The sequence below is a fragment of the Herpailurus yagouaroundi genome, unplaced genomic scaffold (genome assembly GCF_014898765.1).
Source record: "Herpailurus yagouaroundi ecotype Mexico unplaced genomic scaffold, PumYag 188, whole genome shotgun sequence".
NCBI lineage: Eukaryota > Metazoa > Chordata > Mammalia > Carnivora > Felidae > Herpailurus > Herpailurus yagouaroundi.
Window position 1 is genome coordinate 32,486,579 of NW_024412419.1, and position 23,722 is coordinate 32,510,300.

At 38.0% G+C, this 23,722-nt stretch overlaps 2 protein-coding genes across 4 annotated transcripts in view; both read right to left on the bottom strand.

Moving 5' to 3' along the window:
* Positions 1-1,876, bottom strand: part of CDKL4 (cyclin dependent kinase like 4) — a 53,319-nt gene extending 51,443 nt beyond the window's left edge. The window contains exon 1 of the mRNA XM_040496583.1: positions 1,649-1,876. The gene's annotated coding sequence lies outside the window, so the exon portion shown is untranslated. The remainder of the gene's footprint in view (positions 1-1,648) is intronic.
* A 121-nt stretch (positions 1,877-1,997) lies between these two features.
* Positions 1,998-23,722, bottom strand: part of MAP4K3 (mitogen-activated protein kinase kinase kinase kinase 3) — a 207,258-nt gene continuing 185,533 nt past the window's right edge. For 2 of the 3 annotated variants that reach the window (XM_040496579.1, XM_040496580.1), the window contains 8 exons: positions 21,939-21,997; positions 20,821-20,924; positions 16,135-16,306; positions 12,467-12,535; positions 12,290-12,382; positions 6,694-6,764; positions 4,101-4,156; positions 1,998-3,429 (listed from right to left, as the gene is read on the bottom strand). In XM_040496579.1, coding sequence (XP_040352513.1) covers positions 3,342-3,429; positions 4,101-4,156; positions 6,694-6,764; positions 12,290-12,382; positions 12,467-12,535; positions 16,135-16,306; positions 20,821-20,924; positions 21,939-21,997 — 712 coding nt within the window. In that variant the 3' untranslated portion in view covers positions 1,998-3,341. Of the gene's footprint in view, positions 3,430-4,100; positions 4,157-6,693; positions 6,790-12,289; positions 12,383-12,466; positions 12,536-16,134; positions 16,307-20,820; positions 20,925-21,938; positions 21,998-23,722 lie in introns of those variants that run through there. The other variant, XM_040496581.1, reaches the window with a different exon arrangement.

The window sequence follows — 23,722 nt, forward strand, 5'->3', positions numbered from 1 at the left end:
CTCTCTCACACACACACACACACACACACACACACACACACACACACTCGTCTTTGCAATGAGTTTTGACTAGACTTACTTAATAAGCTTTAGTTGTAATTTTATGCAAATCCTCTTATTCTAATGCAAAACACTTCGAATAAAGAAAATGCTTTCTGACAAAGCAAAAATAAATTAAGACAGGAAGTTAATTTCTCTTGTTGCAAGACACAGTGAGAGTCAGAATTTGGAATCCCAACTCCTGGTGAAAATAAATCTAATTTCCTGGGGGGGGAAATGCTTATATTTTAGAGGGCAGTGGATATATATATTGCTTGTATTCTGTGGAATACATACTTTAGTATGGTACTTAAAGAGTATGCACTTTGAACCAAGTGGCCTGGGTTTAAATCCTAGCTCTATCACTTACCAGCTTTATTCTTAGGCAAGTTATTTAAGCTGCATGTGCCTGTTTCTTCATTTGTGAAAGAGCATTAACAATACCTACTCACTGGGCTGTTGTGGTGCTCTAGTGGGAGAATCTATATAAAGCATGTAGGATAGCCACCTGGCACACAGCCCTGGGCACTTACCATATTCCCTCAAGTCAGACTCTTAGTGCTTACCTAGTATTTTGTATAGCACACATTTTCATCTCTTTCTAACAATGGTGAAAACTGCTATTTGTTCTTTATTTCCTGATCTCTTCTGAAATCAGTGGCGCACTTGCAAGCTGAATGATGGCAATGGGCCCAGAAACAACCAATCTCATCTCAACACTAATGTCTAAGAAACTAGCTCACAAGATAGATTGTTTAATGAAGATGAAATAGTTTCCAACATTTAGGTGAGTGGCTCTTTTCCTTTTGAGTGAATAAAGATCCTTAGTCAAAACTTACCAGGTAGAGCTACAAAGTTGCATTTTTAAAGGTCATCAGATTATTCTGAGGCATGTGATCCTTGGACCACCCTCAGAAAACTGATTTAAATTCAAGTCAACCAGTGTTTCCCACACAGGGGCTGCACATCAGAATAATCTGTACAACTTTATAAAAATAATATGTCACTGGGCCTCATCCCCAGGGAGTGATTCCAGGGGTCCACATTTTTAAAAAGCCCATGAGTGACCTACAAACCAGTTGCATTTCTGGGAAGAATTGTTTGACAATTAAAGATGTCATTCAACCATAGGTAAAGATGGTTGAATCTTTTTTGAGATGTGACCCTTTATGTAACATATAGGACTCGGAAACTACAAAAAACTGGCCCAGAAAAAGGATCGACAGCCTTGTCAATAAATGCCAAGAACAGCTCTTGATTTCTTGAAAATCAGTTCCATGAGTCTCTGTTTTTCAACAAATTGATGATAATGTTATACCTATATGACTTAGAGTCATGTTTTTAAATAAGGAAACTGTTCTAGAGTCAAGTAAATTACCTAAAGTCACAGAGAAGGGTAGTGAAACTAGCAAGAGTAGAAATGGCGCCTCATGACACACAATCCAGTTCTTCCCACCCAAGTGTCCCCTTCCTTAACCTCCAGAACTGCATTCCCCAACACTGTCCCCTTCCTTTCTGTAACCCAGGAGTCGGCAACATTTTCTATAAAGGGCCAGTTGGTAAATATTTAAGGCTCTGTAAGCCATACAGCTTTCTCGGAACCACTCACCTCGGTCACTGTACAGCAAATCCAGCCACAGACAACACATAAACGAGTATGTGGTGTGGTGTTCCAATAAAACCTTATTTACAAAAAACAGATGGTGAGCAGGATTGGGATGAGGACTGTTTGCCGACACCTGCTTCCTAAGACTATGGATGTTTTGATCTTCCTCATCAGAAAGCTGCAGATTCTATAGATGATGCCCCTTTATGAAACTGAGATGACAGATCAAATAAAAATATGATCTGAGGGACCAGAATGGGTATGCAGAATAAGTAAACTTTTTTTCTCCTTAATATATTTTAGTCTTACTCTATACAGATTAAGCCAGATAACAAGCTACTGTACAACCGTGTGTTAAAAAACATGTTTATTTTACACTATGTACAAGCAAAAACATATTTAAAAGCATTATCAATTAAAATAAGTGAAGACCATAAATCACAATTTAGTTTGTTCCTAGTGTATATACCCACATTAAAATATAAAGAACATATACCAAAAAAGAGCCAGAGTGTGCATTTTTGCTAAAACTTGGTATATACATATTCCATTGGAAAAAAGCAATCAAAAATGACTTTAAACCAAAGTTAAGTTCCTGTGATGTGTAGTAACCATTATATTGTTTATATGAGGTAGTAACTAAATTATTTTGGCCATGTATTAATACTCTAAGTCAAAAGAAATAGGAAAACGAGCATAAAATAAGGCCAACCAAAGTAAAAATCCCACTAGAAATTTGAACCACTCCACTCGATGGAATGTTATAGTTCTTCAATGTGACTATATGAAATGTTTAGTGTGGACTCTAATAACGCTGATTTATTCTTTGTGCACACGGTAATTCTGACAACAACTGCAGCGTCACTATTATAGGTACCGCTATTCTGTGATTCAAAATTTTTTCAAAGGTATGTTTTTAAGCGCAAACAATCTTACAGGATTCTGCTTAAATATAAAAAGACCAGTTACTACAACAGGTGGTTAATTGGTTTGTTTCACATAGAAAACAATCCAAAGACATTTAAAAAAGATGTTGTGGGGCCAAATGCATATTGACATTGTCACAGCTTACTTTTGTGACTTAATACATCACGTATCAATACTCTGTGCAAATATAAACACCAGTGTACTTGCATTAAAATTAAAAACAAGATTATAAAATGATTATAGCCTCCATTACAATTTGGAAGTTACAAGATTTATATTCATATTACTAAATTACATATAATAAAAATACAATAGTGTTAAATGTACTGTTTCATTGCCAGCATCCCGTTTTGTAATATAGCCACACCCAAGAATATACTAAAGAATTCTTAAAATATTAACCCCAATTGCATTTTTCATCAACATTTACATCTGTACAGATAAGACACTCACTTGTACATCTCATAAAAGTACATTATCTACATAAATTCTTAGTGTATGTCTTCAGCGATATGAAGTTTCACAGAAAAATACTGCCTATATGTACAAAGATTACATTAACAATGAATTAAGCACTTGTGTGGTTCAATATGCTAAATATATCCATACCACTTAAAACAGAAATTTCCCCCATCTTGTCTCATGCCACAATAAATTACAAGTAACTGAAGCCAGGTCACTGCAGCCTTTGTACAGCTTCAAGCATTCGTTAATGTTGCCGCGGTAGTGTCCTTCTTTTCTGGCGTTAACTGTCAAAGCACAACATTTCTCAGTAACTGTTTTCATGACCCGCCAGGATGTATAAATTGCTATTTGCTGTGGGGTTATCAGTTGGCCTACTTTCCAAAACCACGACCCTAAAAGTAATAAACAAAAAAACATGTAGCAGAACAAAGTTATTCTTGAAAACTAATGTCAGCAGAAACAGTTTCCATTACTTCATTTTATGCCTCTATAAAATACTGTTTATTTGATTTGTGGGCAGACCATCATTTGCAAATCATTATAGTTAAAGAAGCAATTCCAGCTCCGGTAAGTAATTTTGCTGCCCACCACCTCCCACCTCTAAGCCAGTGCTGTTTTAAGAGTCAAGGAGCAGGGGGTGGGTAAACCTGTCTTTGGAATAATTTGGGGGAACTTAATTCTCATAAAGTATAGAACAATCTGTCATTCAAGAAACAGGAAATATATCAGAATAGAACCTAAAAATTCTATCTGGCACTAAAACCAAAAAGTTTTATTTGTCAGCATATGGTATTTCTTCTTTCTTGTGCTGTAAATCACACTTTGGACAGCACCGTAATGCAAAATTAGTACTGACAGATCTATATATTCCTGTTACTTGGAACAGCAGGTACATTCTCAAAGGCTTTATAACTTCCTGACTTGTGGATTCTTTGGTGTGAAAAATACAATGTTGAATATATTACTGTAGAAATTTCAGTTCCCTTGAAAATGAAATCCGTTTCATGCTGGATTTTATAAAACACATTTAGTACTATGTTTTTAGTACAACCCCTTTCCATACCTGTCGGATCCAAGCAGCCTAAAAATTCTTGTGTTATCTGAAATTTCTTGTGTTACCTGTTCAATTAAAATATAAATTTAATTTCCAAAGTTACAGGCACAAAATTTTATATGGGCATTTAATTTATAACTCTATCAAAAAGAAATATAATTCCTAAGATGAAAACAGATCCCTCTATGACTGTTAACTTGTTAAGTCAGCACAGAGATACGTCAATTTGTTAGCCTAGGAAAAACATGGCTAATTTCGAATTAATCCTAAAACAGGAGAATAGGAAAACCATTTACTTATTAAATTACAGACCTTGAGGTTGCTGGAGGGGAGATGGGCAGGGGGGAGGAGCTAAATGGGTGGTGGATACTAAGGAGCGCACTTGTTACAATGAGTACTGGGTGTTACATGTAAGTGATGAACTGCTAAATTCTATTCCCGAAACTATTATTACACTGTATGTTAGCTAACCGGAAGTTAAATAAAAACATAACAAAACAAAACAAAATTCTAGACCTCAAGGGAAAACTTTAAAAGCAAGCACCCAGTCCATTTATTTAACAAAAACCTTTTGTCAGTTAGGTTAATGCTAACAGCAAGGCCACTGCAGCAGCAAGCCACTTTGATCGGGCCCTTTTACTTTTAAAAGGCTGCAGTGTGGCATGATGGGACAAACTCAAGACTGGAATTTGAATCCCACTTACTAGCTATGACACTGGGCAAGGTACGTAATTTTGTTGAAAATGGTTTTGTCTTCTGCAAAACAGGAGAGAAAATATCTACTCTGCGGTAGTCTTGTGCAGTATTCTTAAAAGTATCAGTGGGTATAATGCCTAACTATGGGAGTGCTCAACAGAGGATTTTTCTTTCCCATATCCACCGCCCCCCAACCCCCAGTCTCTTGAAATAGTGTTTTCTGATGGCATACAGCCTTCAGGAAGTCTTCAGTGTGACCGATTACCAGCTGGAGAGTTAAAGGTAAGTCTACAGAAGAAAGAAAAACCCACTCCTTTTGCTTATTGAATGCGAAACATTCCAAATTATAATGGCAGTAACTTCTCCCCATTGCATTAGTACCTCTACAATTAGTTATTCTGGAAACATCAGGGATTCTCAACTCTTTTGGAACCCAGCACACCTGAAGGATACAACATGCTCACTTCAGTAATCGTGCTCATGACTGATCTTCGACATGTTTTTGGACAAGCAGTACTCAGTGAAGGCTACCGGCGCACTTTGAAGAAGCCCCTCAGGTGATTTTGGGGGCAACCTTGTCTTTTTGTAAAAACTGTTCTCTTGTATCCTGCCTATGGTGCCTTTCTTTCTCTGCCTAGTGTTTGTTAGTTGTTGACTGTTCTTAATTCCCTGTTCAATTTCCACAGATGATTTTAAAACATCTTCCTGAGAAGTGAACCCTCTTGTGGGAATTACTGCTAGGAACATATTAGCCCGAACTGTATTTTCTCTAAGATTTTATTTTTAAGTAACTTCTGCAACTCAACGTGGGGCTCAAACTTACAGTCCTAAGATCAAAAGTCGAATGCTGTACCGACAGAGCCAGCCAGGCGCTCCTTGGATTTTTATCGAATACTTACTGTAAATCAGGCATTATGCCAATCACATCACATGCTTCCTTTCCCTTAATCATCCCATGAAGTAATAAGTACGATTGTTATCTCCCATTTGAAAATGAAAAGGAGCTAAGTGACATGCCACGGCTACACGTACTAAACTGCAGGGCGGAGAAACGAACCTGGCGTCGCAACTCTGGAACTCATGCTGACGGTCGCTCTACTACACTGCCCACTTGGTTAGCAGAAACGCTCTGAGCTCAGAATGACAGACTGGGGCATAAACGAGCTTTCTTGCTTGAGGAGCCGAAGGTTTTCGTTTCCCTCTAATGTTCAAGTGAAAGTTATACTGCTGAGACTGATTTGGGGGTACTGGGAGAGTTTCTGGTTTCACTTGCCTATAATATTCTCGGGGCCAAGTACAATGTCTGTAACCCCAGCACTCTCTGGTGGAAATGGTGAGCTGAACTGACTCACAAGACTTGCAAGTTAAATCGTTCCTGGAGTTAAATTTAGGTAGGAAGAAAAAGGGGCAAAGAGTCTTATAAATGCCAAGTGAAGGAGGGTAAGAGAAATAGGAGGCAAGGTGGCTGGAAAGGAATGTGGGATCCTTGACTTATAAGCCTGCTCTGGTCATCACTTCTGAAATCCAAAGTAGAAATGGTGCCTCAAGACGGGGAGAGCCAGCATCTGCACTCTTGTTCCAAGGGATGGGCTGGGAGAGTTGGAGAGCTGCGAGGAAATCACTTTTAGCAGTATTAGGAAATTCTTGTCCCGAATATAAAAGTGAGCATGTGGTTGCACACAAAATGCGCACTGAAGTCGTTTGGGTGAATGCAGAAAGAGAGGTGGCTGCAGAGCACACGCTATGAACCTCGTCACCAGACTGAATACACTGAACATCAACAGCGAGCATATCAAGTATTCCTCGTATCCATTAGGAACTTTGCAAAGTTAAAGAAAATTGTTTGAAGTAGAATCTGATAGTTTCATGCCTATTTAATGGACATAATTTTTAAAAGACTACTTACCTCATTAGATCTAAAACTTCTACCTTGCATTCCATGTTTCCAGAAAGCTAGCACACTGTCTTGTAGGCAAACTAGCAGGCAAGAACAGCTCAGTTACTGTTAATAGTACAAAAGTTCAGCCGATAAGCATCATTCTGTCCCTCTATCTTGCACAGCAGTACTTCCATTAAGAACTAATGTCAGCTATTCCATGTTTACATGGCATCGTTACTTTTGAAATTAAAAATATACATATACCAGACAGAACTGATTCATCTTTTGGCAAGAAAAAAGAAGATTCATTGAAAATATTGTTTTGTTACAGAAAGTTTTTGTTTTGAGAAAATAACATTATAAAATGTTTCAAACATACCGAAAAACATGAGAAGAGCACAGAAACATATGTATCTACCATTCAACTCTCAAATCCTGACTTTTTGCCATTATATGCCTTTTGTTTAAAATACAACCAAATTCAGCCAGCCCCTGAGTACAGCCCGAGCAGCTGGCCCCATCCATTCCAGGCCTTCCTTTCTCCCTGACATATCCGCTATTATAAATTTGATGCTTGTCATTCTCATGCATGTTTTTACTATTACTACACAATATCAAACTTTGTATCAAATGTTTCCGACTTTCATACATGGGGTATGGTGAACATTTGAACTGTTTCTAGGTTTTTGATCTGTAATAAACATTCTGTACCTCTTCTTTAATACATGTGCAAATTTTTCTAATTCTAGAAACAGAATTAATGGGACACAGGCATACTTTTTAAAAATTTTAGTTTTGCTTATTTAATACATATTTTTGTGTGTATTCAGTGAGGAAGACATCTAATTTTACTTCCTACAGATAAGCAATTGCATCACCATCATTTGCTGAACAGTCCACCATTTTCCATTGACATATTTATGCTATAAATTTCCATTTACATGTAGGTCCACTTCTGAGCCTTCTCTTCTGGTGCCACTCTTCTACTTTTTTATCCGTCTGATCCCACACTGTCTTAATCACTATAGCTTTATAAAAGTTCCAATACTGAGTAGGGCAAGTATTCATCCAAATTTATTTTACTGTTCTTGGCCTTTGACTCTTTCACATGAATTTTTATTTTTTTTCCTTTTTTTTTTTAAAGAAATTTATTCTTAAGTTAGTTAACATACACTATAGTCTTAGCTTTAGGAATAGATTCCAGTGATTCATCACTTACATACAACATCCAGTGTTCATCCCAACAAGCACTCTCCTTAATGCCCATCAACCATCAGTTTGTTCTCTGTATTTAAGAGTCTCTTATGGTTGGCCTCCCTTTCTATTTATATCTTTCCTTCCCCTGTGATCATCTGTTTCTCAAATTCCACATATGAGTGAAATCATGAGATCTTTCTCTTACTGACTTAGTTTGGTTAGCATAATACCTTCTAGTTCCATCCACATTGTTGCAAATGCCAAGATTTCATTCTTTTCCATCGCTGAGTAGTATTCCATTGTGTATGTATGTATGTATGTATGTATGTATATATGTATGTGTGTATGTATATATATACACATATATATATACATACACACATATATATGTATATGTGTATGTATATATACACACATACATATATACATACACACACATACACACCCCACATCTTCTTAATCTATTCATCAGTTGAAGCACATTTGGGCTCTTTCCTTAATTTGGCTATTGTTAATAGCACTGTTACAAACACTGGCGTGCACATGTCCCTTTGAATCAGCTCTCCTGTATCCTTTGGATAAATTCCTAGTAGTCCAATTGCTGGGCTGTAGGGCAGTTCTATTTTTAATTTTTGGAGGAACCTCCACACTGTTTTCCAGAGTGGATACACCAGTTTGCATTCCCACCAACACAGCAAGAGGGTTCCCCTTTCTCCATATCCTCGCCAACACCTGATGTTTCCTGAGTTGTTAAGTTTTAGTCACTCAGACTGGTGTGAGGTGGTATCTCATTGTGGTTTTGATTTATATTTCCCTGATGATGAGTGATATTGAGCATCTTTTCATATGTCTGCCAAATGGACGTCTTCTTTGGAAAAGTGTCAATTCATATCTTCTGCCTATTTCTTCACATCTGGATTGTTTTTCGGGTGCTGAGTTTGGTAAGTTCTTTATAGATTTTTTATACTAATCCTTTATCTGATATGTCATTTGCAAATACCTTCTCCCATTCCGTTGGTTGCCTTTTAGTTTTGTTGACTGTTTCCTTTGCTGTGCAGAAGCTCTTTATCTTGATGAGGTTGCAATAGTTCACTTTTGCCTTCAGAGACATGTCAAGTAGGAAGTTGCTGTGGCTGAGGTCAAAGAGGTTGCTGCCTGTTTTCTCCTGTAGGATTTTGATGGTTTCCGGTCTCACATTTAGGTCTTTCATCCATTTTGAATTTATTTTTGTGTGTCACATGAATTTTTAGATCAGCTTATCATGTGGCACAAATCACTTTATTGGGATTTAAAAAAAATGTTTTTTAATGTCTGTCTATTTCTGAGAGAGACACACAGAGTAACCAGGGGAGGAGCAGAGAGAGAGGGAGACACAGAATCCGAAGCAGGCTCCAGGCTCCAAGCTGTCAGCACAGAGCCAGACGCAGGGCTCGAACTCAGGGACCGCGAGATCATGACCTGAGCCAAAGTCAGATGCTTAGCCAACTGAGCCACCCAGGCGCCCCGGGATTTTTATTTAAACGAACCAAATTTGTGGTTTAACTTATAAAGAACTGACACCTTTCTCATATTCACAGACACAGTATAGTTCTTCATTTGTTCAAATCTTTTATGCTTTCAAACAATAACTTGGAATTTCCTAGATAATGGTCTTAAACATATTTTGATTACATTTATTTCCAAATTTCTTATTTTATTGCCATCGTCAGTGAGATCTTTTTTTCTATTAATTTCATAATTGCTGGCATATCAAAAAGCTATTTATTGGTGTGAGTCGTATCTACCAACTCTGAATTCTCTTACTAATTCCAGCAGTTTACTCAGAGAGCTATACAGTCCATATAATCATATCATCAGCAAAAAAGGATCTTTTACTTTTTTCTAATCCTCATAGTTTCCTTGTCTAGTAAGACAATGTCAAATGTGATGATAGCACATATTCTTATCTTGTTCTTGACTTTAATGGCAGAATCTGACCATGAAACATGAATTTTTTTTATTATTTTTTAAGTATATTTTTTAAAAGTTTATTTACTTGAGAGACTATGCACGTGTGCATGAGGGAGAAGCAGAAAGGGAGAGAGAGAATCCCAAGAAGGATCCCAAGAAGGCTCCACACTGTCAGCACAGAGCAAGACTTGGAGCTCGATCCCATGAACCATGAGATCATGACCTGAGCCAAAATCAAGGGTCGGATGCCCAACCAACCTAACCACCCAGGAGCCCCAAACATGAATATTTTTAATAGGCTTTCCTAGATGAAGAACATTTCCTTTTATTGCTACGTTACTGAGAAGTTTTTTCTTAAATCATGAATGATCTGGATTTTACTCAATGCTTTTTTGTGCACCTACTGAAAGTTATGTGACTTTTTGCTTTTAATATTTAATGTGCTATATTATATATTACATAAACAAGTTTTCTGATGCTGAACCATCTTTACTTTCCTGAAATAAACTCTATTATACTTGATGGTGTGGAGTTCTATTTACTATTTTGTTTCAGATTTGTTCAAATTCTGCTTTCATGAGAATGGATTCTTTTGTTTTCTATACTAACCTTGCTTGATTTTAGTATCAGTGTTAAACACTGATTTGTTCAGCATTCCTTCTTTGTCAGTAATCTGAAATAGTCTGTACAGGATAGGGATTATCTCTTTTTAAGGGTGGATAACAGTCTCCTATAAGGATGTCAGGCTTTATGTGGGGAGAGTCTTGATTACTAGGCACCTCAAGCAAGGAGCCAGGCTCTGGCTCCCACTTCCTTCAGGATACTTTTAGTCTTCTTTATCAGAAGGAGCACAGCAGGCCTACATATTGCTTGAGTTTCTGTTCTTTATTTATCTAATTCTTTGGCTTTGGCTATGAGTTTTTAAGCACAGATTCCATTTTATTTATTTTTATTTATATATATATTAAAAAATTTTTTTTAACTTTTTTTATTTTTTCGAGACAGAGAGAGACAGAGCAGGAGCAGGGGAGGGGCAGAGAGGGGAGAGAGGGAGACACAGAATCAGAAGCAGGTTCCAGGCTCTGAGCTGTCAGCACAGAGCCTGATGTGGGGCTTGAACCCACAAACCGTGAGATCGTGACCTGAGCCAAAGTCAGACGCTTAACCGACTGAGCCACCCAGGCGTCCCGCACAGATTCCATTTTAAAATCGTGAAGAGATTTCTCTCGTTTTATTATCAGCATTTGCTTGCTGGAAGAAGGGCATTCTACTTGGAGGAGACAGTAAAAGTAGAACCAGGAATAAAACAAATGAACTATCTGTCCTTGGCCCTACCTCTTTATATATGTGCAAATATCTTTCATTGATAATGAAGAGCAAAAAAATTGTGCCTAGTTAAATACTGAATTAGCTCTCATTCATATTCCCAGCACCATCTGTGATCATTTTTACCTCATTTTTCTGGAATGTAATCATTTTAATACTTACTTATTTAATTTAATAGATAAATTTATTATTTAATAATAATAAATAAGAGAAACAGAGAAGAGCAGAGAGAGAGAGAGAGAGACAGAAAGAGAAACAGAGAGAAAAGAGCAGAGAGAGAGGGAAGAAGAGAATCCTAAGCAGACTCCATGCCCAGTGCAGAGCCCAACACAGGGCTGGATCTCATGATCATGAAATCATGACCTGAGCCAAAATCAAGAGTCAGATAACTGACTAAGTCACCCACATGCCCCTGGAATGTAATAATTTTAGAATACTGAATATATAAGAAATCCTTTTTCAGAAAACACCGTAGTCCAGCAAAATGTGAGAATGAGATAATGGAATCTCCTTCTTGCCATTTTCACATTTTGCTCTGGTCAGCATATACAACAGCAGAAGTACAACAGAGTACGCTAAGTACTAAATTTTAAAGTACTTATAGGGAGGGGCGCCTGGGTGGCGCAGTCGGTTAAGCGTCCGACTTCAGCCAGGTCACATCTCGCGGTCCGTGAGTTCGAGCCCTGCGTCGGGCTCTGGGCGGATGGCTCGGAGCCTGGAGCCTGTTTCCGATTCTGTGTCTCCCTCTCTCTCTGCCCCTCCCCCGTTCATGCTCTGTCTCTCTCTGTCGCAAAAATAAATAAACGTTGGAAAAAATAAAAAATAAAAAAAAAAAAATAAAGTACTTATAGGGAAACTCCACAGAAGTTTGGAGGAAATGGAAATTCCTGTGTTATGAAAAATGGTATTTATTTCTTTTGAAATGTCAAATCTGTAAGGAGGACAACATTATTTCTAGATGTCAGTTATTAAACTATTTTAGAGAATGTATAAAAGTGAAGACTGATGTTGACTTCATATTCATTATACCCTGTATTGTAAAAAAATGTATTCTTAGTAATATACTTCTATAATCTCAGATAATTATCAGGTAAGATATTTTAAGCAGCTCTTACTGCAGTCAAACCAGAAATACAAAACTTGCACTTACCTATTGATTCAATCTGGAAATCAAAGGTGAGCTCAGATGATAATTTTCTGCTAGATTTTAATCTTCCTTGGAGATTTACTATTTTTATACAACCTAGAGACGGGAAGGGGGAGAGTCACTCAGAAACTAAGATAAAAGGAAGGTGTTAAAATAAGATGTTCATAAATAAAAACTTACAATCCAAGCACACAAGAATGGTATCTCTCTCCAATTGGGTTACGTGAGTAACACTTGTCTGTGGGCTATCTGTAACACAAACAAACTCAATAAACTGACACAAAAAAAGTAATTTTGAAAGCACAGAGACCTAAAAACAAGAATTCTGAACATCACTGAATTTGAAACAGACATAAATTTTTAGCTATACATATGTACTGGCTGAGCCAGGCTGCTTGGGTCTCAGCTCTGATGCAAGTGCTGAAGGAAGTCAGGGCTCACTGGAACGCTAACTATTGTCATTACTGCTGGTGATGTCATTATTTTCACTCATATGTGAAATCAGGAGTATAATCCTCTATATTATAGTTATGACTGATTTCTGCTTTTAAACTCAGAAAGCCAGGGACTGCTTTGTATATCACATGGTAGTGTCCAGCACCACATGCAATAATTATTTACTGAGTGAATGAATCAGAAGGACAAACAAATCACTTCAAGTACCAATGAGTTAAAAGAAATACTGAAGTATTTTGAGAAGTATGAAATATTATCAAAATGCAAACAGGCATCGTTTTTTTTTATTAAGATTTATCAAAGTTCTTATAAACTGGGAATTTTTTTGTAATTGTTTTTTAATGTTTGTTTACTTTTGAGAGAGAGAGAGAGAGAGAGAGAGAGAGCGAGAGCGTGTGTATGCGCACGGGTGAGGGGCAGAGAGAGGGAGACACAGAATGTGAAGCAGGCTCCAGGTTCTGAGCTGTCAGCACAGAGCCCGGTGCAGGGTGCGAACTCACGCATCGCAAGATTATGACCTGAGCCGAATTTGGACGCTCAACTGACTGAGCCATGTGGGCGCCCCGAGAATGCTTTTGAAAAAAATATTATATTTATTTATCAATAACTAAATATATACATATATACATATATATGTATACACACACATATATATGATATAGATCTGTATCTGTATCTATATAGAAAGCACAAGTGGAGGAGGGGTAGAGAGAAGGAGAGACAAGAATCCCAAGCAGGCTCCATGACATCAGCGCAGAGACCAATGTGGGGTCCAAACCCATGAACTGCGAGATCCTGACCTGAGCCGAAATCAAGAGTTGGACGCTAACCAGGCACCCCCAAACTGAGAATGTTTAAATGATTTTCCACGAAGTGAAAAGTAGGCTACCCCAAACTTTGTACGAACATCAAAACTGAAACTGCTGATCTACAGGCCTTTGTTTCTGGCCTTACGTGTCCTTGAGAGTGGGTCTGATGACCTACAGTTACTGTTTTCTACTTCCTATAGTATTAGTCTTAGGACATCCAAGGCCTGCCGTTAGACCTTCAAATGTATTTTAGACCTGGTACATCTGTAACCAACCAGAGCTGAAAGGACACGGAACAGGCCTCCTGGAAATCAGATCTTTGTAGCTCTTACATACGTGGGTGAAAATTAACAATCTGAACATATCTATACAATCGACTCAGTTCAGGAAGCCAGGCTAGCATACCAGAGAGAAAGTCAGGAAAATAAGGTTTTACCAACTGCTTGTATCAATTAGTTACCAAACACTAGAATCACCCGGAGATCTTTACAAAATACTGATGCCTAGCTGCCACGTCTAGATATTCTTATTTAATTGGCAGTGTATGTGACTTGAGGTATCAGGAGTTTTAAAACTTCCCAGGTGGGCTGTACAGTGCAACGCAGTTTAGGAAACCAATGACTCAGAATTTCATATGATGCAAAACTCTAACCATACTTTCTTTCATTCAATTTTTACCTTAGCATCTCAAAACCAGAGATGAACTGTAGTTATCATACTTAGTTTCTATTGTTGGGATGAGCACTTAGTTTCTATTGTTGGGGTGTTATAGGTAAGCGATGAACCACGGGAATCTACCCCAGAGACCAAGAGCACACATTACACACTGTTATGTTTGCCAATTTGACAATAAATTATATTAAAAAAGAAAAAAGGAAATCTAATATTAATTCACAAAAAAAAACTTCCAAAAAACAAAAAAATCCAACTCCTAATAAAGTGATTTCATTACAGTAAGAGAATGAAATCAGAAGCTCCTTAGAATGAAGCTGTACAAAATTCTTCTATGCAGAAATCAGGCCCTTCATTCAACAATTAGTAGAAAAGGATTTAAAATTAAAATGCTTGGGAGAAATAAGGTATTAACTGAAATCCACTAACAATAAAATATCAATCACCCAACAATGCCTTCCTATTAAGCAGGGAGGAAGAGATCAGGAAAGTAGGAGTGCACCCGCTGTCTGAAAGGGTAGATAGGTGTCTAAGAGAGAATGCAGAACAGAGAATTCGAGGGAGCCAAGGAAGCCACATCATGTTGTCAAGGTCCAGCCATGTTTTCCTTCAACAATGTGTCCTTAAAGGAAAGCTGTTTCAAGTTTCCTGGGCTTCAGGAAGTCATGTAATTGTCTCTAGGTTTTTGTGAATGTGTTTGCGATGACTTTTTTTCCGTGTCAAAGACCCACAACTCTAAGTTTTTTCCTTTTGTGAACACTCTTTTAGGCTTCCAACAAACTCCTGACTAATCAATATTTATCAGCCAATTGTCTTCTTAATATTTCCCTAAGAACCCAAAGACCCTGACAAAAGGCCTCTGCAAGACCTTTAAAAATTGCCTTCTTGGGGTGCCTGGGTGCCTCAGTTGGTTAAGCGTCTGACTTCGGCTCAGGTCATGATCTCATGGTTCATGAGTTCGAGCCCCATGTCTGGCTCTGTGCTGACGGCTCAGAGCCTGGAGCCTGCTTCAGACTCTGTGTCTCCTCTCTCTGCCTCCTCCTCCTCCCCTCTCCTCCCCTCCCCCGCTCATGCTCGCTCGCTCGCTCTCTCTCTCTCTCTCTGTCTCTCAAAAATAAATAAAACATTAAAAAAATAATGAAATTGCCTTCTTAAATGGCCACTGTCTATTTTACAGCAAAACATTGTGCAGTATTATTTTTAAAGGGGAAAAAAATCAAAAGGAGCTCCATAATAAACACAGTGCTTTAAAAATCAGGAAAAAAAAGACCATTCAGGTCACTTTTTTTAAAGTGTAAAAAGTTGAATCAGATTTATTTATCACGAAACACAAGTTTTACCAATATGTACTGACTACACCAACAAGATTGGAGGTTTCAAACTATAATCAAATTTCTGTAAAAAGATAATTAATTGGAAATAATATTTCCCAAGATACTAGTATGAACAAAGGATCTGCTATGCCACTGGGCAACGCAGATCAAAATTTAAGAAAACAAATTGTACAAAAGAATGATTTTCAAGCACCCTCAAATATTTTTGTTTAGCTATATTTGTATCTTAATTACGAATCATTAAAAAATTCATTAAAGTGATTGCATAGTACCTGTGTCTCAATTACCAGAATATGATGGAAAATAGACTCAATGCAATGCAGTTTTTGCTTTTATTTAGATCACCTTTCCTCAGCCTGAGGCCTGTGTATGTGCAGTGGACAGGGAGGTGCCTGTGTCAACATCACCGGCATCAGCCGGGAGCACACAGAAGAGCAACTTCTCAGGCCTTGCTCCAGATCTACCAGATGAACTCTGGCAGTGGGGGTCAGCAGGCCCCCGGGGGATTCTGATCCATACTCCTGTTTGGGAACCACTGATATGTACTGGCCTTAATAACTCAGTAAAAGTCACAAACCTGACTCTGTAAACCACGAAGAGGTAGAATTTGGGTTGACAGTTTCAAATCGAACCACCTGGTTGAAGTCTCTCCCTCTGCTGACGCCAACACAGACGAGAGGGTACTCCTGTTCGGGAACTACCAGCATTTCGAACACTCGAAGCGGACAAGGTATAGGAAAATCTATGTGCTAGACACAGAAACAAAAGGACATTAAACAAAGGAAAACGGAAGCCAAATAGTGTCACGAGAGCACTAAGAATTTTTACTTCTACAAACACATGGAAAATAACTCTCTACTATTAGGACTGCTTCTTGTCACAGAAACTCTGGATATGTAGAAAAACACAAATTATAAAGTATTTGATTTGAGGTTTAACACTGTAAAATGTTGTTAAGTTAAAAATCACACAATTTTAAGACATTAGGGCTAGAAGGGAACTTATAAATCACCTGTCCAACCCAGGTGGCAACTGAGATCCAGAAATCTGGGGACTGGCCCAGGGTCCCCCAGACTTTGTTGCAAAGTCTCCTGTCTCCCCATTGGATGCTGTTTCAGTTATATTTCCCTGCTTTCTTATCCAACTGAGCAAACATGGATGAGAGCACAGAAATGCTAATTAGCAAGAAACACTCCTCTTATAAGTGTGGACAGTAAAAAAAAACCCATAAATAAGAGAAATTTAGCTTCTTGGCGCAAGTGATGCTATTCATTAACTCACTTATGATGCAACCAATTTTACTTTCACATAATTTCAAAATTATTCTTACATTGCAACCAAGAGGCTAAATAAATTCGTATTTTGTAAGTTTGGGAAAATAGATGGAAAACATTAACATCCTCAGTAATCAGGAAATTAAACCACGAGATAAGATCCATATCCCCCTGACTAAAATGAAACAAGTGACAGTAACAAGTATTACCAGGAGGAGCAGACGAGTGCTCACCAAGTGATGGGAGCATAAGCAGGGAAGGCCATGCTGGCTGACTACATTATCTGTGAGTGTCAGGGCCCTGCAATACTCTTATCCTCTCTAGAGAATACGAGCACACACAGGCACAGGAGACATGATGCAAACATGTTCATAGCAATATTGTTCAAATAACAAAAAACTGGAAGTAACTCAAATACCCATCAACAATACCTAGATAAAGTTACGGCCTATTCACACAATGGGAAGTCACAGAGCAATGAAAATGAACAAACTAGAACCATATCCAACAACTACACAAATCTGATGCTGCACCAAAGCCAGACACAAACGAATACATACTTTATGACTCCACTTACATACTAGGGAAGAATCAGGTAAAATTAATTCTAATTTTAGGGGCTTAGGGGTGTACGTTTATACAGTGAAAATGGAAAATAAGGGAGCTGACTGCTAGTGGATGGGGTGCCATGGGGAGTTCAGAGGTGCTGATGATATTCCTCAGAACAGAAAAGGTTGGTTTTCAAAAAATATGGGTCTTATCCATACGGTAGTAAGTCCACTCTTAGTATGTTTTAGATTTTGTTGCTCTCATGAATGGGCTGTAATTTCATTTAATTTCCCCCAAGGTTAGTATTGGTAGTATTTAACAAAGCTACGGATTTTGATTTATTTTTTAATCTGGCAACATGTAAATTCTGAAGAAAATAAATTCTGGAGAAAAACAGGTGAAACAGGTCCACCATAACTATTATTCTTAAAAGTGTCAGAAAATACACACACACACACACACGTGTTAGAAAACACAATGTGGTCCTTGTGGCTAGAAGGTGAAGCTCTATGTGCACCTGTTGTTCCCGTATTCCTTCCTTCCCTGTGACTGCCAGAGTGCCTCCATCCCATGGTACAGACACCTCTTCATCAACACTCCCCAAACCCCCTCTCTTTAGAAGCTTTCCCCTTAGCTGGGGAGAGGCTTTGGAGAAAACCTGTCATATATATATATATATATATATATATAATATTTTTTTTTTTTTTTTTTAACGTTTATTTATTATTTTTGAGACAGGGAGAGACAACATGAACGGGGGAGGGTCAGAGAGAGAGGGAGATACAGAATCCAAAACAGGTTCCAGGTTCTGAGTTGTCAGCACAGAGCCCGACACGGGGCTCAAACTCACAGACCGCGAGATCATGACCTGGGCCGAAGTCAGATGCTTAACCGACTGAGCCACCCAGGCGCCCCTAAATCTCTCATATTTTTAATAAGGTAAAACATTTAAAATAATTCTCTTTGAAATGTGGTTAAGAGCAGTACAGTAAAAAATAGTGCTTCTTTGTGTGTGTGTGTGTGTGTGTGTGTGTGTGAGCAAATAAGAAAACCAAGAGATTCTGAATATTTCTATTTAGTTTCTAATAATCATGTGTTAAGTCATTAACAGAAGAGGACTCCCGTCTAAAAGCTTTACATCCAGTTGCTGTTGGTGATGGTCCTTGAGGGCAGTGACCATATCTTACTCATTTCTGTCTCCTTAAACAGCACTGTGCCTGGTTGGTAGTAAGTACATAACTGTTTGCTGGGAAGGTCTTTAACTTACAACTTTTATGATGAAAATGTAGTCTAATAAATCAAAAACTGTCAAAAATGTTATGAAGAGGAGGATAAAGGATAAAAGTGTTTTTGAGCACATCTTGTAAGAGTGTAGAAAAGCAACATCATAAATACTAACCACAACAATGTCAAATACAGAAACAAAATATCCACAGGGTCTTGGAGCAGACAGGCAGGGGAAGGAGAGCTGGGTTAAGATTCAGGGAGGAGAGTAAGAGCCTACAGAGAGCTCAGGGAGTTTAAGGGAAAAGTGGGAAGGGCGTGAAGTCTTGAGGGAGACTATACTGTAAGTCTAGTATCTTTGAACTCTGGCAACAGGCCTCATTAGCCAGGGCCAGGCTCCTTGGGACTATCCACTTGGAAGAGAGAAAATGTGGACGGGTAATTTTTAAGCTTCCCATGTCTTATACATTCTCTCCTGCATGCTCTTCATACCTAAAATTCCTTTAACAGAGAAAAGAGTCTTTGTTGTGTATTAGGGTAAGTGGTATAACATATCAAATTACACAAAAAATTCATTCATCCTATGGTTTAATCAGATTATTAACTGATATGAACACTGATATGATGAAACTATTTTTCATTCTACCAGACGTTAAGAATGAAAGGAATAGGGAACATGTACCTAAAATACACCTAAAAGGGGAAAGGAAGGGGCAGGGAAGGGGAGGGCTGCTGAAAAATCAAACCATGTACACTTTACTCCTCCATTTATGATAAGGTGTATTTTTGTGAAATGGGCAAGAACAAAGAGGAGCTGAGGACATAGCAATTTTTGCCATAAATGGGCTGATTCAGAAGCTCTGCTTTAGACAGTTCTTAAGGCTATTTATTTTTCCCCTGCAGCTTCTGGTTTAAAGAATTTTTGTTTCAGTGATTTGTGGCAATACCACCTCAATGGATCCAAAATTCTTGGAACTATTTTTTCATTTCTTTAGTCCTAGTTAATTTTGAGGTTAACAAATAGTGATATGAAATTAAAAATAGATTCCTCAGTCACTTACAAAATTTAAATAAAAGGAAGCTTTTATTATGCTGTATTATAAAATTTACAAAGAATCCACTCCAATTATATTCTGATCCCAATTTCCTTTTTTTTTTTTCAAATTTTTTAATGTTTATTTTTGAGAGAGAGAGAGAAACAGTGAGCATGTGAGCAGGGTTGGGCAGAAAGACAGAGGGAGACACAGAATCCGAAGCAGGCTCCAGGGTCTGAGATGTCAGCATAGAGCCCAACGTGGGGCCTGAACTTGCGAACTGTGAGATCATGACCTGAGCCGAAGTCAGACGCTTAACTGACTGAGCCACCCAGGCGCCCCTCCTGACCCCAGTTTCTATGGAGATCTCAAATGCTCAAAAAACTAAGACTACTTAATTTACATAAAATAGCAAAGGAAACAGCTTTAAAAAATTCCTTTGGCAGTCCCTTGGTGTGAGTGAACCTGTACTTCATACATTTTGAATTAGTTTTTCCTCCAATTTAAAGTTATTGCTGAGTAATATTAGATATTTTAAAGAATGTTCATTAATTACAGATTCTAGAGAAACTCAGTCGCCAAAAAACCATTCATGGGAAAGCCTGGGCAAATCAAAATCAGCAGGCAGGCATGTAACTCAGATCAAGAACTTCCTTCTCAGTATGGTTACCCCTTGTCCTCTTGGGCCAAACGCCAACCTGTAGGTTATTTTCCTGCTGTGATGGAGCCGTCAACCAGAGGGTATACTGGAACAGCATTTCACTGCTTTTTAACACCTCCAGTTCTGGATATCCGACTGTGTATGTGAGACCCTGTTTCCAGCTCCTACTGTCATTTCCCTGAACCATCCCTCTAGTCTCTTCTGAAACTTTATCAGGCCAACTCATTTCCTTACTATCTTACGTAGAAAGTGCACAAGATGTGGCCCGACAGGGGACTCTCAGGTCTCACTATTTTTCGTGACTGACACTGGAAGTGGAGATGTAATACCCAGGCAGGAGATTAACACACACACGCAGACTTTCACCACCCTGCCACATAATCCAAAATCATGACATTAACTTGAGAATTAATGGGAAAAAATGTTGTTGGTTTTTTTAAGGAAAAAAACAGGAACAGGAAAATTGATTTCATTTATAAGCTTTTATACTAAGAATGACTTAGATTGCTTTTCGTGCTTACCTTAATTAACATAAATTTCTGCATTGGTTCAACCCATTCTAATAGAACAATGCTAGTCTGAAGCGCCCCACATAGGTACTTATGGCCTGTGTAAGGATTTCGCACTGTCAAGGCAAAAAAGTGTATGTAAGTCCTCTTATGATACAAAATCCTTGTGATAGTAGTTGCAAGCTCTGAGAACAAACAAAAGCTGGCTGCTAGGTCAATTTCTTAATTAGACTAGAAGGTGAAAAAACTTTCAGGTAACAGCAGGAAACTCCTTCATCACTTGCAGGATTTCTGTCTAATGCACAAACGAAACTGGTGGTTGTTTTGGGGTCTGGGTGGGAAGAAAGATTTTGCATCTCATGGGAGCAGGGAGATTAGGTGAGGCAGCAGGACCCTAAAGGAAGGGTCCTAAGAAGATTTGGGGCGAAGCTGCCAAACTGATAGGCTACAGCACACTTAGGGACAGGTGATTAAGGATGCTTTTGGTAGTAATGTTCAGAGGTAGTAATGCTTTGGTTGCAACAGCATGAAGACGTTAATGAAATCTCAAAATACAGGTTTACAAATAATAAAACAAAGCCTCAGAGTTTCTGAAGGGAAGAGATTTTAAGGGAAAAGATTTTTTTGGTTTTGCTTGATGCAAATAAAACAGCTGGTTGTTATGGGGGTGGGGAGGGATTTGGGGTCGTGTGTGTGAACAGAGAGACTATAACCTTCACACCACAGGCATAAGGTTTCACACATTAAAGGCATGAAAATATATGCTGAATGAATAAATGCAGTCTCATAAGCCATTACCAAGCAGCATGTGAATGACAAGTAACAGGCCCCTTGGAGAACAGGGTGTAATAAAGTGCTGTAATAAAGTCATCCTACTTTCTCCATTTATCCAGTCAATAAATAATTTGCAAAACAACTGTTATGTACAAGGTACTATATTATAGGGTTAGTCTACACGGAGACTGGATGGCCAAGACATTTGTTTTACTCAAGGGGTAAAAATAAACTATCACTGGCAGAATACCCTGGAGAAGTACTGTTTCATATTAGATTTAAAAATGAGCCTCACAGTGTTTTCTCATTCGCTCCGCAAAGCAGGAGAGCTACGTGCTATGGAACAGTTTACTTACCAACACAACATTTCTGACACCACTTGGTTTCAGGGATTTTTGCTGATACAGCAAATTTCCTATATGTAAATGAAAATGAATATATAATACATGTAGGTAAAGTTAGTATACGATAATGGTATCATTAAAGATGAATGGAGAATAAAAACTGGTGCTGACATAATAGGTAATCTATTAAAAATAATATATTTGATCTGTTTCTCATCCCTCTTCCAATCAATTCCAAATAGATTAAGGATTTATTAAAGTATGAAAAACAAGACTATAGAATATTTAGATTTAGAAGAATAGAACCAGGGGATTTCCTTAAAAAATACAAAAAGAAACAAACTATACAGGAAAATATTAATAAACTTCTGTTTTTAATGTTTATTTATTGAGAGAGAAAGAGTGTGAGCCGGGGAAGGACAGAGAGAGAGGGGGACAGAGGATCCAAAGCTGGATCTGTGGTGACAGCAGCTTCACCTGAAGCAGCCCAATGCAGGGCTTGAGTTCACTAATCACGAGATCATGACCTGAGCTGAAGTCGGACACATAACCAACTAAGCCACCCAGGCACCCCAATATTAATAAACGTAACTGATACTTTTTTACTTAGGGATCCCTACCACTTCAAACTACAGGTGGCAATTTGTTGAATGAATTTGAATATATTAACAACTTTGGTTTACCAAAAGATAACACTAAAAAGGTAAAAAGATATGCCATAAACTGGGGGGAAAGATATTTTTTAGCACATATAATAAATTTAAGCTATGTAAAACATTGTCTTATCACTAAAACAATTTATAAGAACTTTTTTTAGACATTTTTATTTCTCTGCTCAGGAAGAGTGAGATATAGATTTTCTGTTAAGGTCCTTTACAGGTTCTGCAAACAGGTGATTCAAACTTAATATGTAAAAATCCATTTAAAATTGTTTTTTAAACTACAATTAAAAAAAATACCCATGAACTCAAATGGCTTTATAATGAAAATTAATATAACAGACTGCTAACGTACCAAGTTTTGCTAGCCTCAAATTCTACTTCTCCATTTCTGTACACATAAACTTCTTTTACATGTGTAAACATGCCACATATTAGAGGTCATTGCTCTGCACATCTTTTAAAAAAAACAAAACAGAGTTGCCCTTTGCTGGTAACAGAATTGTAGAGCATGTATGTGATGCGCAATGCCATTCCAAACAAGCTCAGAATAATCTTATTTTTTTTAAATGTTTATTTTTACTTGTTTTGAGAGAGAAGGGCAGACGAAGAGGGAGAGAGAGAGAATGCCAAGGAGGCTCTGCGTTGTTAGCACAGAGCCTGATGTGGGGCTCAATCTCACAAACCATGAGATCATGACCTGAGCAGAAATCAATTTGGATGCTTAACCAACTGAACTACCCAGGCACCCCAAGCTCAGAATAATCTTGATGTATGTTCCTATCACTGTACAACTGGCAGCTGAGTAATAATCAGTCACATAATGCTGAGGTATTGTAATTTTAGCTTTTAATATGTTTTATATGCCAGTATTTATAAAAATCTATAGTAACTATTGCTAACATTTACTGAGATCTTATTGTTTACCATGAATTTCACATATTCTGTCAGTCCCTCTGATAATGCCATGAGATAGGTGACAGTATAGAAATCTGAAGGTTAGGGGGTGTGCTCAGCACGGAGCCCACTTAGAAGATTTTCTCCCTCCTCCCCACCCACCGCTTGTGTGTTCTGTCTCTCTAAAAAAGAGAAGAGAAGAGAAGAGAAGAGAAGAGAAGAGAAGAGAAGAGAAGAGAA